The 13,171-nt window shown below is 35.7% G+C and overlaps 1 protein-coding gene across 1 annotated transcript in view; it reads right to left on the reverse strand.

Moving 5' to 3' along the window:
• Positions 1 to 13,171, reverse strand: part of RYR2 (ryanodine receptor 2) — a 535,211-nt gene that overhangs the window by 23,704 nt on the left and 498,336 nt on the right. Inside the window, exons 97-101 of the mRNA XM_068548931.1 lie at positions 12,035 to 12,077; positions 9,099 to 9,232; positions 5,582 to 5,642; positions 3,833 to 3,979; positions 1,423 to 1,557 (exon numbers count right to left, since the gene is read on the reverse strand). Coding sequence (XP_068405032.1) covers positions 1,423 to 1,557; positions 3,833 to 3,979; positions 5,582 to 5,642; positions 9,099 to 9,232; positions 12,035 to 12,077 — 520 coding nt within the window. The remainder of the gene's footprint in view (positions 1 to 1,422; positions 1,558 to 3,832; positions 3,980 to 5,581; positions 5,643 to 9,098; positions 9,233 to 12,034; positions 12,078 to 13,171) is intronic.

The raw sequence follows: 13,171 nt of genomic DNA on the forward strand, positions 1-13,171 counted from the left end.
ATTAAAAAATTGTTGTTATGGGGCTTCCCTGGTGGTGCAGTGGTTAAGAATCTGCCTGCCAATGGAGGGGACACGGGTTCGAGCCCTGGTCCAGGAAGATCCCACATGCTGCAGAGCAACTAAGCCCGTGTGCCACAACTACTTAGCCTGCGCTCTAGAGCCCACGCACCACAACTATTGAAGCCCGCGCGCCTAGAGCCCGTGCTCCGCAACAAGAGAGGCCACCGCGATGAGAAGCCCACGCATTGCAACGAAGAGCAGCCCCCGCTCGCTGCAACTAAAGAAAGCCTGTGCGCAGCAACGAAGACCCAACACAGCAAGCAAGCAAGCAAGCAAGCAAGCAATAAATAAATAAATAAATAAATCTATGAAAAAAAATTGTTATTATTTATTTCACAAGTCAAATCCTAACTTTCATTTTTCTCTTTCTTTTTTCACTGGAAGATTTATTTCATTTGGAATTTATTTTGATGTAAAGAACTTGGTTGGCATCCACTTTTAGCAGTTTCCTCCTAACAGCATGTTCATGGTACCAATACCATTTATTGAATTATTTTTCATTTCATAATTTCTAAGGCCACTTTTATCATACTTTTAATTTCCATGTGTATCTATCTGAATCTCTTTCTAGACTGTATTCCATTGATCTGTCATTCTCTAGGACAAAAACTGTCTTAATTACTAGTCTTTATAATATTAGTAGGTCTTTGTCACTACTCCTTTGAGATGTTTATTTTTTCTAGAGCAATTTTAGCATCATGATGTCCATCATCTCTTTTTACACCAGCCCCCAACTGGGTAGGTATCTCAATTTGGAGCTCACTGAAGGATTCATCTCTTTCCAGCTAGAGGTTAAATATTTTGTCTAAATTTTCCCCTTCCCAGTCTAGCGTCTCATATATGGTAATTTCTGATTTGTCATATTAGAGATGCAGGTTATAGAAGAGTGATAAAGCGATACGAAATCTTTAACATCTGTTGATTTTAAAACCAAGACTAAAAGGGTAATTTAACCCAGGATACTCAATATAAAAGAGATATTTTTGGACTTCAGTAATTTCAGTTCAAGTCATTAAGGTGAACAAATACCTAAACCTTCTACAAGGAAACAATTTTTACCTGCTGTCCTAGAATATATGAACAACAGGCTAAAGTGTTTACATTAATCCTTCCAGTTCTAAGGACTTTACTCAAGATTCTACTAATTATCAGGCTGATGCAGTAGATGTGCAAAATTGGCAGAAACAGTCCTTCATGTTCCACAAAAAATGAAAATCATCAATTCTTTAAAAAGCCACACAACTTTTTCCTGTGTACACTATTTTCTGTTTTTCACTGTTAAAGAATAACTACACAATTCCTTGGGTTGAAGAAGCAGGAGAACTTTTTTCATTCATAGGAGATCAAAGTGTATGAACTTACCGTTAGCATGTCATCACATTTCATGTCCGGTGTATCGCCATCTTCACTTTTATTGTAGAATTTTCGGAAAAAATTGAATGCCACGACAGTATATAGGTATACGACAACAGCTAATAAGCCAACGGTTAGTACAAGCTGGAAAGCAATGTGACATTGAACATATATTAGAAATATAAGTCAGTGGATTTACTGACTAAAAGCTAATGGAATCCACGCCTCATACCTTTCTTATCCCCCCAGTGGGGAAATCTATTTTCATAGTTTCTATATTTTATCAAGTTGCCAGTTTATTTTATGTAAAACTTGACTACTTAATTGGCTAATAAATGCATACTATAACTAGAATATGAATAAAACTCTGATTTAGTTTCATATCCAAATTGGTATTAATAATAATAAGCAGCTTAATATGTTCATTTTTCTATCATCTAAATATTTGGTAGTAGATACTACATTAAATACATTCTCTCTTTTTATAAGTTCTAGTCCCTTTAAATAATTTACATTCCTAACAAAAACTCTCTCATTTTTGTTATGATAGTAAGAGGGGTTGTAAATCACGTTTTCTTTCAGTCACGTCCTAAAACTAAATAGGAATTGTTTCTAACATCTGGAAATGCACGACTGTTAATAATGTGTATCATAAATATTAAAAAAATAAATAAAACTAAGAAGTCTGGCTTTGTTAACATAAACCAATGATCAAAGGGAAAGACACTTTAATAGCTAATAAATAACACTATTTTGAAGGCTAATTTTCTCAACGTATAAATAAATAATAAAAGTCAGAGTTTGAAAGGTCTTTCTTCAGCTCTATGTAATCTTTCTTTAATTCCAAACTATACTTTACATACATGTATATATATGCATATATATGTATGTATATATAAACATATATTTTATAGAATATGTATATATATGAATATACATAGAATTTGTATATGAATATGTATATTTTTTAAATATGACTTTCACCAAGGTGGTAAGAATATATTTCTGGTTCTATCACAGAAGTTCTAAACACACTAAAATGCATTATTTTTTATGTCTACTTCCTCTGATTACAACATACCCCTGGTGTTCTTAACTGTGGCAGCATATATTAAGTCTTTTAAAAATCACTTCATAATTATCTGGAAAAACACATGTTGTCTTAATAGAGGGCTTAATTCACTTCTATAAATTAAGTGTAAGGCCACTGTAGATTTCTGCGTGTTTTACCTATAAGGGCTATTTAAGCTCCATATATCTTTGCAAATGAAAGTTTGATACCTCAAAAAGAGAAGGAATAAAGTTTAGAAATAAAAGTTTAGAAATTGAGAGTAGTGCCAGACTTTTTGTGTGAAAATACTCCACAGATTTCGCATCTCCAGTTCTTCGAACATACTGGGAGCTCAAAACCAATTTACTTAATTGACCGATGAATATGCATAGTACACTTTTTGTCACCGGACTCATGACGTGCCATGCATATCATACTCGTATTCAGAAACTAGAGTGACATATATAAGAACATCGTGCTGAAATTTAGAAAACTGAAGGTCATGATAATGTGAATTTAACCATGGACACAGTTCAAGGTTTTGGGAAGGGCACTGATTTTAAAATACACTGGATTATAAACTTCTGGAAAAGAAGGACTCTGTTATTCTAAATAACTAACATAGAGTGTGTTACCTCCCACTGGACACTTGACAAATAGAGAATGAATTGATAAGTTTATTAATAATGAAAGTTTTAACATTACAAATGGGTTGTTTTAGAGCGTAAGCTGATTATCTGGAATTAAGCCAGCTTTTCTCCAAGTAAGCATGACCTTGTCAAGTGTGAAACATTATTATTCCTTTTGCGCAATTTAAACGTGGAGAAAAGAGCCCATGAACATCCAGTTTTAAAATACGATGTTGAATTAAGAATGTAGCATCTCAGGTTTTACTACTAATGTAACTAGTGTGTTAGGACGTTGCAACATATTTTGGTTTAAGCCACAGTATCAGATACAGCAGATGTCGTATCAGGAACAAAATAATAACTATCTTCCTGAGTGTTTAATGTGCTGGAGCCTGTGCTAAGACCTCCACATTTCTGTTTTTGTTTAATTTTCACAAAACCCCTATAAGGTAGGTACTTTTATTGTACTCATTTTACAAAATGAGGGAGTTGAGATTTAAAAGATCACTAAATAATTTATCCAAGGTCACACAGCTTATCCATCAAGCCAAGACGTGAATGTAGGTCTAGGGGCTCTCAAACTACAAATCTGCCTGGTCTGTAGGAGAAAAAGTACAGATCCTCTCTTCACAAAAGTCTTTAAAACTGTACACTGTCATTTGAGGTTTGGTGTTAACTTCTGTTAGAATATTTGTTGCTTTTTCAGTTTTTGCAGGGGGAGGAAAACAAAAACTTTTACCTGTTTGCCATTGTGTGTGACTGATGACAAGATGGTTCTTAACGTCTTGAATCCCATAGCAATGTCAAGAAGATGAGCGGCAAAAAAAAAGTTGTTATAGTGCCCGAGAACGGACATGGCCATATACCAGGCAAGGTAGAGGAAGGACTATTAAGACAAAATGAGAGAAAATAATCTCAGAAAATAGAATACATACTCTTGTCAAAAACTACTCTGCTCTCATTCTATGATAACCACTCCACTGACTTTATCTTCTTAGACTGAAGATTTATATAATTTCAATCAGTTACATCAGTTTGTTTGTGTATTTTATTTTGCTTTAGCTGTTCTGCAAGGTTCAGTGCCATTCTCTCCTTTATATCGGAGTGGCTCTTTTTACTTATCCTCCCACAGAGAAAAATGTATTGACTTACTACTCAACAGCAACTGACTAATGTCAACTATTGACAGTTTGGGCCAGATAACCCTTGGTGGTGGATTCTATCCGGCGCATAGCAGGATGGTTAGCTAGCAGCATCCTGGTCTCTACTCACTAGCTGCCGGTAGTAGCGCTCCCCCGCTCCAGTCACGACAACCAAGAGTGTCCCCAGATGTTGCCACATGTGGCTGAGTTGGGGTGGCCTCCTTTTTACTCAGGGGAGTTGCTTCTATTGCTAGGCGAGAAGTTAGCTGCAAGACACCTTACTAACAGTTGACAGTCCTAAAAGATACTTCAAGACTTGATTTTGAGCTCTCCAGAGGGTTCTCTAAGGTACCCAGAGTTCTGGGCCCACGGCTGGTTGAGGCGGGGTGGGGATAGAGGCAGGAGTATTTGGGGGAGGGCTGTCACAGGTCTTTAGGAGAATGGAACTAAGGTTCACTATAAAAGTGCTAAAATTAGAGTGAGATTTTGAGACTAAATGAGATGTCCAAGGAAGAAAGCACGGCAGCAAGAACAGCAGAAGGCCTTAGGGGAGCTTCTTACGATCCTTTCTGTAGGGGCTGTGAGAAGACGGTGAAAGAATTAAGAAGCAGTAATGAGGGGATGGGCTGAGATCTAACAGCAAAAATTGTAGTCCATCTATTCAGCCACGTTTCATGATTCTCTCTAGCAACTTCCCATAGCCAGCAAATGGTAGCACAAAAACAATTGACGGTAACAGTTATTTAAACTGGAATCTCTAAGAATCAAAAATGTCATGCTGTTGAGCCAACGAGGTAGTATAATGTGATTCTCTGCCTTGACAGCTGGTGGCTTTTAGTCACGGGTGATTTTTTTTTCCATAATATTTGGATATATACGTGGGTCCCATGCCTAACTCAGAGGCTCTTATGCTCTTTGATAAAAGAAGGATCCATCAAGAAAAAGAGCACAGTAATTTAATGCACTTTATTTGGCAGAAACAAGTGGATCGCAATTAATGTTAAAAAAAACTTTTAAAAATTTATTTAGAACTTTCTAACGTCTATAAAAATTTTGAAGAATGCGATTGCTCAACTAAAATCTGAATGAAAATACACACGAATTTGCATCTCCATTTCTTTTTCTCATGTAAATATATTTTCATTTTAACCTTTCAGCTACTGAAAATGGAATGAGATATGGGCTGATTAATCATATATTTCTGTGGGTCTTTCTCAGATGTGGTCAGTATTAAACAAACTGATATTTAAGTAGCTTTCTTAAATAGCCATCTTTCCAGCCACTGAAGCCCAACAAACTCATCTAATCAGAGTGCGTTTTACTTTGTGGTAATGAAGTTGGCTTACATTGTCAGTGAAAACGACTCCTAGTTTCCACATCTGATACTTCACATCAATAGAGTTCAGTCTGGAAAGACAAAAAAGAAGAATCTGTAGATATGTACATGAAGCAGAGACTCACAGGCTTGCAAAAGACTACCGTCATTCACTCTCCATGCGGCAGGGCTGGCAACCATCTCAGGAGATTAGTTCTAGTTCTGGAGCCCAGGAAGAGCTGAGAGCTCTGCTGGAAAATGTACTCCAGAGTTTTGTGATTTTTTTTTTTTCTTTTAAGAGGAATCTTGGAAAATACAACAAAGCATCACTATGTCTCTATTACTTAAAAATAGTCTCTTCTTTCTGACCTTTTCTTTTCCTACAGTAAATATAAAATAAACACCTTATATGTGACAATTATTCCTGGAAACTACTAAATTAACTAACATAGGTATATCGAAAGTTTCCTCCCTTTCATTATACATTCATAATTGCATCCCAACAGAATAATTTTTAGTTCAACTAATAAAAACTTGCATAAATGTCCACACTTGTTTTACAACTGTACTGATTTTGCCAATGAAAGGGCTTATTCATTTTGTTTTTGTTTCCTATCGTTTTCAGAAATGCCCCCTCTCTACTTCCTTCTCTATCCAAGAAGGAATTTAACCCTTCCCCTTGGTTCCCATAGCGCTTTGTAGACACTTCCCTTTATAATCGTTTCCCATGTTGTTTTTCAGGCATAGGTGTGTATGTATGTATGTGTACTGATGCCTTCCTCACTAGTCTGTGAAATCCCCAGCACCAAGCACGTTATATCATACATTGAATGTCTCTCAATAATGTTGAATGAGTGAATCTTAACATAAATATTCATGATCTTTGCAGATTAAAATATACATGTATTAAAATATACTTTTTAATTTTCACTTTTTTCCAGAATTTGTCACTGGTTTATGGGGCTAGAAATTATAATTTTGTTAGCCTTTGCAACATTCCAGGGAATTGATATGATAATAATATAATATAATTTTAGTGTTATTTTCAAAAAGGCTTCTCTAGACTTACTTAGTCTTTTACTTCTTTAATCATTTCTTTTAATTAGGCCAATCTTAAATTACAAGTGCAATGATAAATAGTTGATAATCTAAGCTGACTTCTTAGGAGACTTTTCCCCTTAGAGTTAAGGTTTAATTTTTTAAGGAAATAAAGCAGTCTTTGAGTTATAATTAATTTTATTATTAGATAATATTTTTTAAAATTTCATGAATATTTACAATGGGTTTCAATATAAGAATACGTTTTCTTAAAAAAAGAGATGAAAAAAATAATAAACCCATGGGATAATTTGCATGAGAGCATGATTATTTCCCATGAAAGCAATCCAAAACCAAATAAGGGTTTATATCAGGATGTCTGAACTTCCCATGGTCGTTTCTTACTTTATTTAAAAGTCTGTTCTTATGATCAGTTGTTTTCCATCCCTGTCATGCATTAGGGTAGCAAGTTTCCTACCAACAGCATTGAGAGTATTTTGTAGTACACAATACTCTTTTCTCACCAGTAGTGGCAGTGATGCTGTTTGGGCAGAGCTGACTCCACCCCCAGGGATGGAGCACAGCTGATCTAGGTCAGTCAGGGCATGGCGTTAACCTGGCCACAGGGCTTGGTTCAGGGGTAAACTAGAAGCCAGAGAAGCTGAGGAGTTTTGCTAGACGGTTTTGAGATTATAAGCTCTCCTCTCACTCCATGAAGACACACATGAGGAAGCATGCAGGCTTTCTGGCTGCTGGCAGCCATTCTATCCCCAGGAGGTGAGCTGGCCACTTGTTTAAATGTGCACATACCAAGCCCTATATATCTGATGATTGATAAATAAATACACGCATACATAGATACATGAATCATCCTTGTATGCAAATGGTCACATTAAGATACTATTCATATAGAAAACAGATAATCTTTTAAAACTCCATCCTTCTAAACACTTTAATAAAGGAACACTACATGTAAATTTTTTCCTAGTAATGTGTGTTATTTACTAGATCTTTATTCTTCTAATTTTATTATCCATGTTTAAAGGTATTAATAAAAGCCACATTAATTTCTTGGTACTTTGCTAGGGGTCAAACCTGCAAACATTTACTATGTAAAACAGTGGAAAATTCCACTAATTTAAAACTGTTTGTTCATAGTAAAAAAAGAGTCTAAACTTTCCTTCTATTTTTTTCAGACATTTTCTAGAGTCACAAATGTGACCATGGAAAATGCATAATTCAGTAAAACTATTTAATTCTACATTGGTTATCAGGGGTCTGAAAATGCTAGTAAGAAACTCAGCAGCCCCCCTCTCACCATAGTCCTTACACGATATTCTAACGTAAGGCCTTAATGCCTAAGGGCTGCCAGCTGTGTTTCATCTTACGTATAGTGACCACATTTCTTTAAGAACCACATTTGTTTTCTAAAAGTACCCAGGTAATATTTTAAATTTAAATTCATAACTTGCTATATATTTGCTTATCTAACTAACTACTTTTGAACTGGGTTCACATTATTTTTAAAGACCCAACTAGCTCTAACAAGGTTTCAGAGAGATAAAAAGTATATGACCAAAGAGATCAGCCGAAATGTTTTTTTTTAATGCTAACTAAAATAGTTACCTAAGACAAACTAACATTGCTCTACAGAACCTTAAATATTTATGTCTTCAGAGAAATCATCACATACCTAATTGACTGATACCTTAAATACACAGATAAGGGAAGGTAACGAGTACGTTTTTTTCTAAAATCAAGTGGCTACAATAAGAAATTACATTTTAAAAAGCATGTAGGCTTTACAACTGTAATTCTAGAATTATAGTTGATTAAATTTGCAAGACAGATACAGATGTATATATATACATATATATATATGTATACTAACACTATACGTGCATGTGAAATTCAGTCTCAGGTGAATTCAGTTCAACTGGTTTACATCCTTCTAATGATATCATGTTATTCCATGCAAGCACTGTATAAGAGTGCCTCATTTTAAAATAAACTTTCCAAGTAATAGTATGACCGCACAGTACTTCAGCATACCAAGTCTTCGCTATTTAAATAAAACACAACACTTATAATAAAAGAATATGAACTTTGAACATTTCTAATAAAAGGTCTACACAGCTTTCTTATTTTGGAAAAGGGAGCTAACTTCGTTTCAAACAGGAAGTATTAACAAGTCAAATATTATGCTTTTGCATCTTTGACTTCAACTTAAGTGGCATTTAGGGATAAAAAGGCAAATCGATAAATCTTTTTTTCTTGCTTTATGTATATAATGACAAAGTCACCTTCAAAAATTAATAGATTAAATCTACTGATTCCATAGTGCAAAAATACGCAGAAGTACAAAAGCAGACTTTATATATTCTCTGTTTCTCTCATCTCTACTCCTCCGACACTGAAGGAAAGGAAATCAACGCACTAGCAAGTTCAGAAGCGTATTACTTTTTCCTGCTTTCCACCTAGACCTCGGACAGAGCAGAATTACCACTCACACGGCCGACAGGGAGCTGTCTTTCTTTGGCTTCTTCTTTTCCCGGGCGTCGCTGAAGTCCAGGGCAGCTTTGTCCATGCCAAGTAACTCGCTGATTCTGTCTCGGCCATAGAACTCTCCATATTTATCCATAACCTGGGGCAAGAAAAAAAACCATTTTACTGGCCTCCACCATTACGTAATCTCATCTATATATGCACATACAAACATCTAATTATTTTTATACATAGTATATATCTGTCTTACTTTCAAGTTCGCTTAAACATCTAACTAACTTAACGGCTCATGTTCTGTGATCACACTGCTTAAGGTCTTAGTGCACTTGTAGCGTTTTAAATAATGCCTAGCTGAAGAACAAGATTTCTTATGCAAGAGAGAAAGGCAGGCAAAAGAGAGGATGGGCTCAAGTAAATGGGTAAAGAGGTGGGAGAAAATGGAATAAAGTAACCGCTCCCAAATTCATACTCTGTGCCAGGAATTATGCTAAGAGGTCTAACTTGCTCTTCCCTCGTGGGACTGTCACAATATGTAAGTTTCCTGTTGTTAGCACCCTACTCTGCAGATAAAGAAATTGATCTTGGAGAATGTAACATGCCCAGTCTCAGCTCGGCAAGAGATGGGGTGAGGAAGCATCCAGGCAAGGCTGACTCCCAGCAAAGACCTTCCGCATAGAGCACGGCATGCCACTGGGCTGCCCATGACATGCTGGTATCCCCTCTGCGGTCTCCATGGCAAACATTCAACTCCCCCCATAGTATCCTGACTCCAGCCATTCTTCAGTAACACCTGAACCTGGAGCCTGGTCACCATCCACAGGTCCTCAGTTTAAATCCTACCTAGAATGGATTCCTTGTCCATCATTAGAATCACTTCTTTGCAACCCCCCTTGGCTTCCTTGCCCCTCTCTCTTCTGTCACATTTGTCTGGGCTTTGCCCAGATGTTGGGTTTTTAGATCAGGGTTTAGCCGTGGGCTAACAGATCACCTGTGAGCTCAGTACCTCTGTCTCTGATACAGCGACTCTTGGCCTACAGTTTATATACCATGAGGATCCCGCACATCATTGAAAATGGAGGCAACAGGAGAAGTAATGAAAGAAACGCAGGAGGAGAGAGAGCTGGCAGCAAGAGAGGAAAAAGAAAGCAAGGAACAGGAATATAGGAGAAACAAAGGAACTGAGAACCAGCGAAAGAGGAGGGGGAACGTTAAAGTAAAAGATTAGAGTGGATGAAGGAAATATACATAAATAGAAAGAAAGGATTAGCAGAAATAAAAATGAGCTTTTTCTGAATATATACAATCAGGTAAATTAAAAGAAAACATAAAAGAGCAATGGTAGTTAAAAAGCCTATGAACATACACTATTTAGGTTCATTAAAACAATTTGTATAATGTCAACATCAGTATTTAGGAGTATATTTAATCAAGGTACAAGACTTGTTCTTATGTATGTAAAGTTGTATGTTTGAAATTACTGTAAAGTAAATTACTTTTCAAAAAAAAAAAACAATTTGTTTCCCATTATTCTCACAGCACTGAAAATGGGCTGGGCTGATCTGACTGGGAGTTCTTTAGGGGTTGTATTCTCGCCCAGGAGAACAAACTGGACCTCAGAGCAAGAACGCTATGGTTTGTCTCAGCTGCAATTACAATCTGTCTATTTATTTGACTCTAGATATATCGTGTCCTTCAGAGAAACTCTTGCTTTAATAACTTAGAAGCTGCTGCTTTATACTGTTAAATAATTGATAAGAATAAAATATTCAAATTATCTATTTTACATGACTTTTAAAAATTATTCTTTCAGAGCTCTGGCCTAATTTGGATGCACTCATCTGCATTCGTGCAATGCTACTACTCTGTGGTCACAAGGGGACAAAAACTTGCACCAAAATGAAAATAAACACACTGCTTCTTCCAACTAGGAAGTCTTGGGGGGTTTTTTGTTTTGTTTTGTTTCTGTTTTTTTAAATGTGCTTCATTTTAAATAATGTACTTGATTTAAATTCTTGACAAACTCTCTTATCTCCCCTCAGATTGGTAACAAAAAATTTTCAGTTGCTAATCACCAGCCACCCTATGAGTAGTTCTCAACTTGGTGGAATCAAGGGGAAAAATACCACTTCACTCGGCAGATATTTGTGGCCATTCACCCTAGACCGTATACACTGGAGCTACAACTCATTATGGTACGTGGCATGAAGTGACTCATTCTGGCAATTGGCGGGTTCAAGGAATAAGAAGGAGCTACAAAATAATGATTACTGTATTTTACAATGTACAAGTACTGGTACATGCATTATTATATATATATATATATTTTAAAGTGATCTACATTAAATCCTGTGTGGTAGGAAGAGCAGAGATAATCCTTGTCTCTCGAAACCAGAGCCGACATAGGTGCCGGAGTCCGTAGCTGAACTCCTATTTGTGTTCTTTCTATCACGCTCTGATGCAGTGTGCATCAGAAGAATAAAACTTTATCAAAATAAAAAGGTCTTTGAAGTTTATGTAAAAGTAAATAAAATTCAGTCCTTTGTTGTTATACAACAGCTTTACTTTTTTATTGTAAGGGAGGATCCCAGCCCTGGTGACTTAGCTGTCTTATCAGAAAAAGAGCCTTCAGTCAATTTCAGTTACCCGAACAATCTCAGAGAAAATTCTTACCGATTCTTGTTAATGTACAGACTGAGCACTGTTTAGTCACCTGAGTCAGATGACAGGTGGGTGAGCGATGCTTATTTATTTTTTAGCTGCACAGTATGGATCTCTTATGAAATTTTTGAAATTCATATTGAATCCTGTTTCCATTTTGAAATGACATTAACAGACAAAGCACGCCTCAATATCTCAGCCTACATATGAGCCACAGCAAATTCAAACCTGAATTGCACTTTAGGAAAAAAATAGAAAATTTAAGCCCTCTCAGTAGTATTACCTTTCTTTTAACAAATTTGTCCCAGTAGTTGTTGGGAAATGACCTAAAAGGTATAAAAGCATAGAAATAAAATAGTATCATTAAAAAAAAAAAAGATAAATAACAGTATAATTTTTGGAATAAACAAAATACTTAAAATAATACGTAAACATATATTCTTCCATTCACAAAAATTACAATGAATTTTCCCCACCTTCTCGCATAATTTTTCTATCATAAGTATATTAAATATTATTTTAGATGTTAGTATATACATGTAAATCACAAAAGAGACTACGGGCTAATATTGTAATGGAGACGATTATGAGCATATTTATTAATAAGCAGTCTTGTCATATTTTTTCTTTATGTATAATGTGTTAATGTATACATTTCTTTGTCAGTTGTCTTTAAAACTTAAAGTTTCTAAAACTGTCATTGTTTTTCCTAGGAAGTAAAAATAATCTCATTCCCACTAGTTATCCTTAAGGAAACAGCATAATACCATCACATGACTCCAGCATCTTAACTAATATAGAGTTCACCTAAGGGGACAGACTTGATTCGATTTAGAGTTGCTGAACAAAATACTGAGCTAATTTAGAGTAAACATTTATAACACACAAACAAATCATCCCCACTTGGAAACCCAGAACTTATTAGAAATCATAACTTTTTAAGAATAAGCAAAACTAATCACAATGAAAAGCTATTTCACTCTTGAGTAGTACAAACTACTGAAAAATATTGTATCACTAATACCTCTAATAGTGTAAAATTAGACTTTTGTGATGGATTTTTATCTGCAGCAGCAGCTAGTAGTTTGGATCTAGACCTCACAAGGCTAAATAACTAGTATACAGAAAAGTATGTGTTTTTCTGTCTTATATTTTACGTGTCATAATGTTTAGCTAGTTATATGCTACGCCTCTGGATGATACCAACTGAAAATTTCCAACTTAGATTAAAAGTGTGAAATTCAGTATTTTTGCCTTTAATGCTACAACTCCTTCCTTAATGAATAATTTTGCTTTCCTCTTTGCTTTTAGATGAGATAACCCCACACGGCAGGTTATGTACCTCCAGCTACACACTTCCCTGAACACTGAGTAATGGATGTTATGTTCCGTCAGTGCTGTGGAAATGGACTCAAAGCCA

This window comes from Eschrichtius robustus, chromosome 7 (assembly GCF_028021215.1).
Source record: "Eschrichtius robustus isolate mEscRob2 chromosome 7, mEscRob2.pri, whole genome shotgun sequence".
Lineage (NCBI taxonomy): Eukaryota > Metazoa > Chordata > Mammalia > Artiodactyla > Eschrichtiidae > Eschrichtius > Eschrichtius robustus.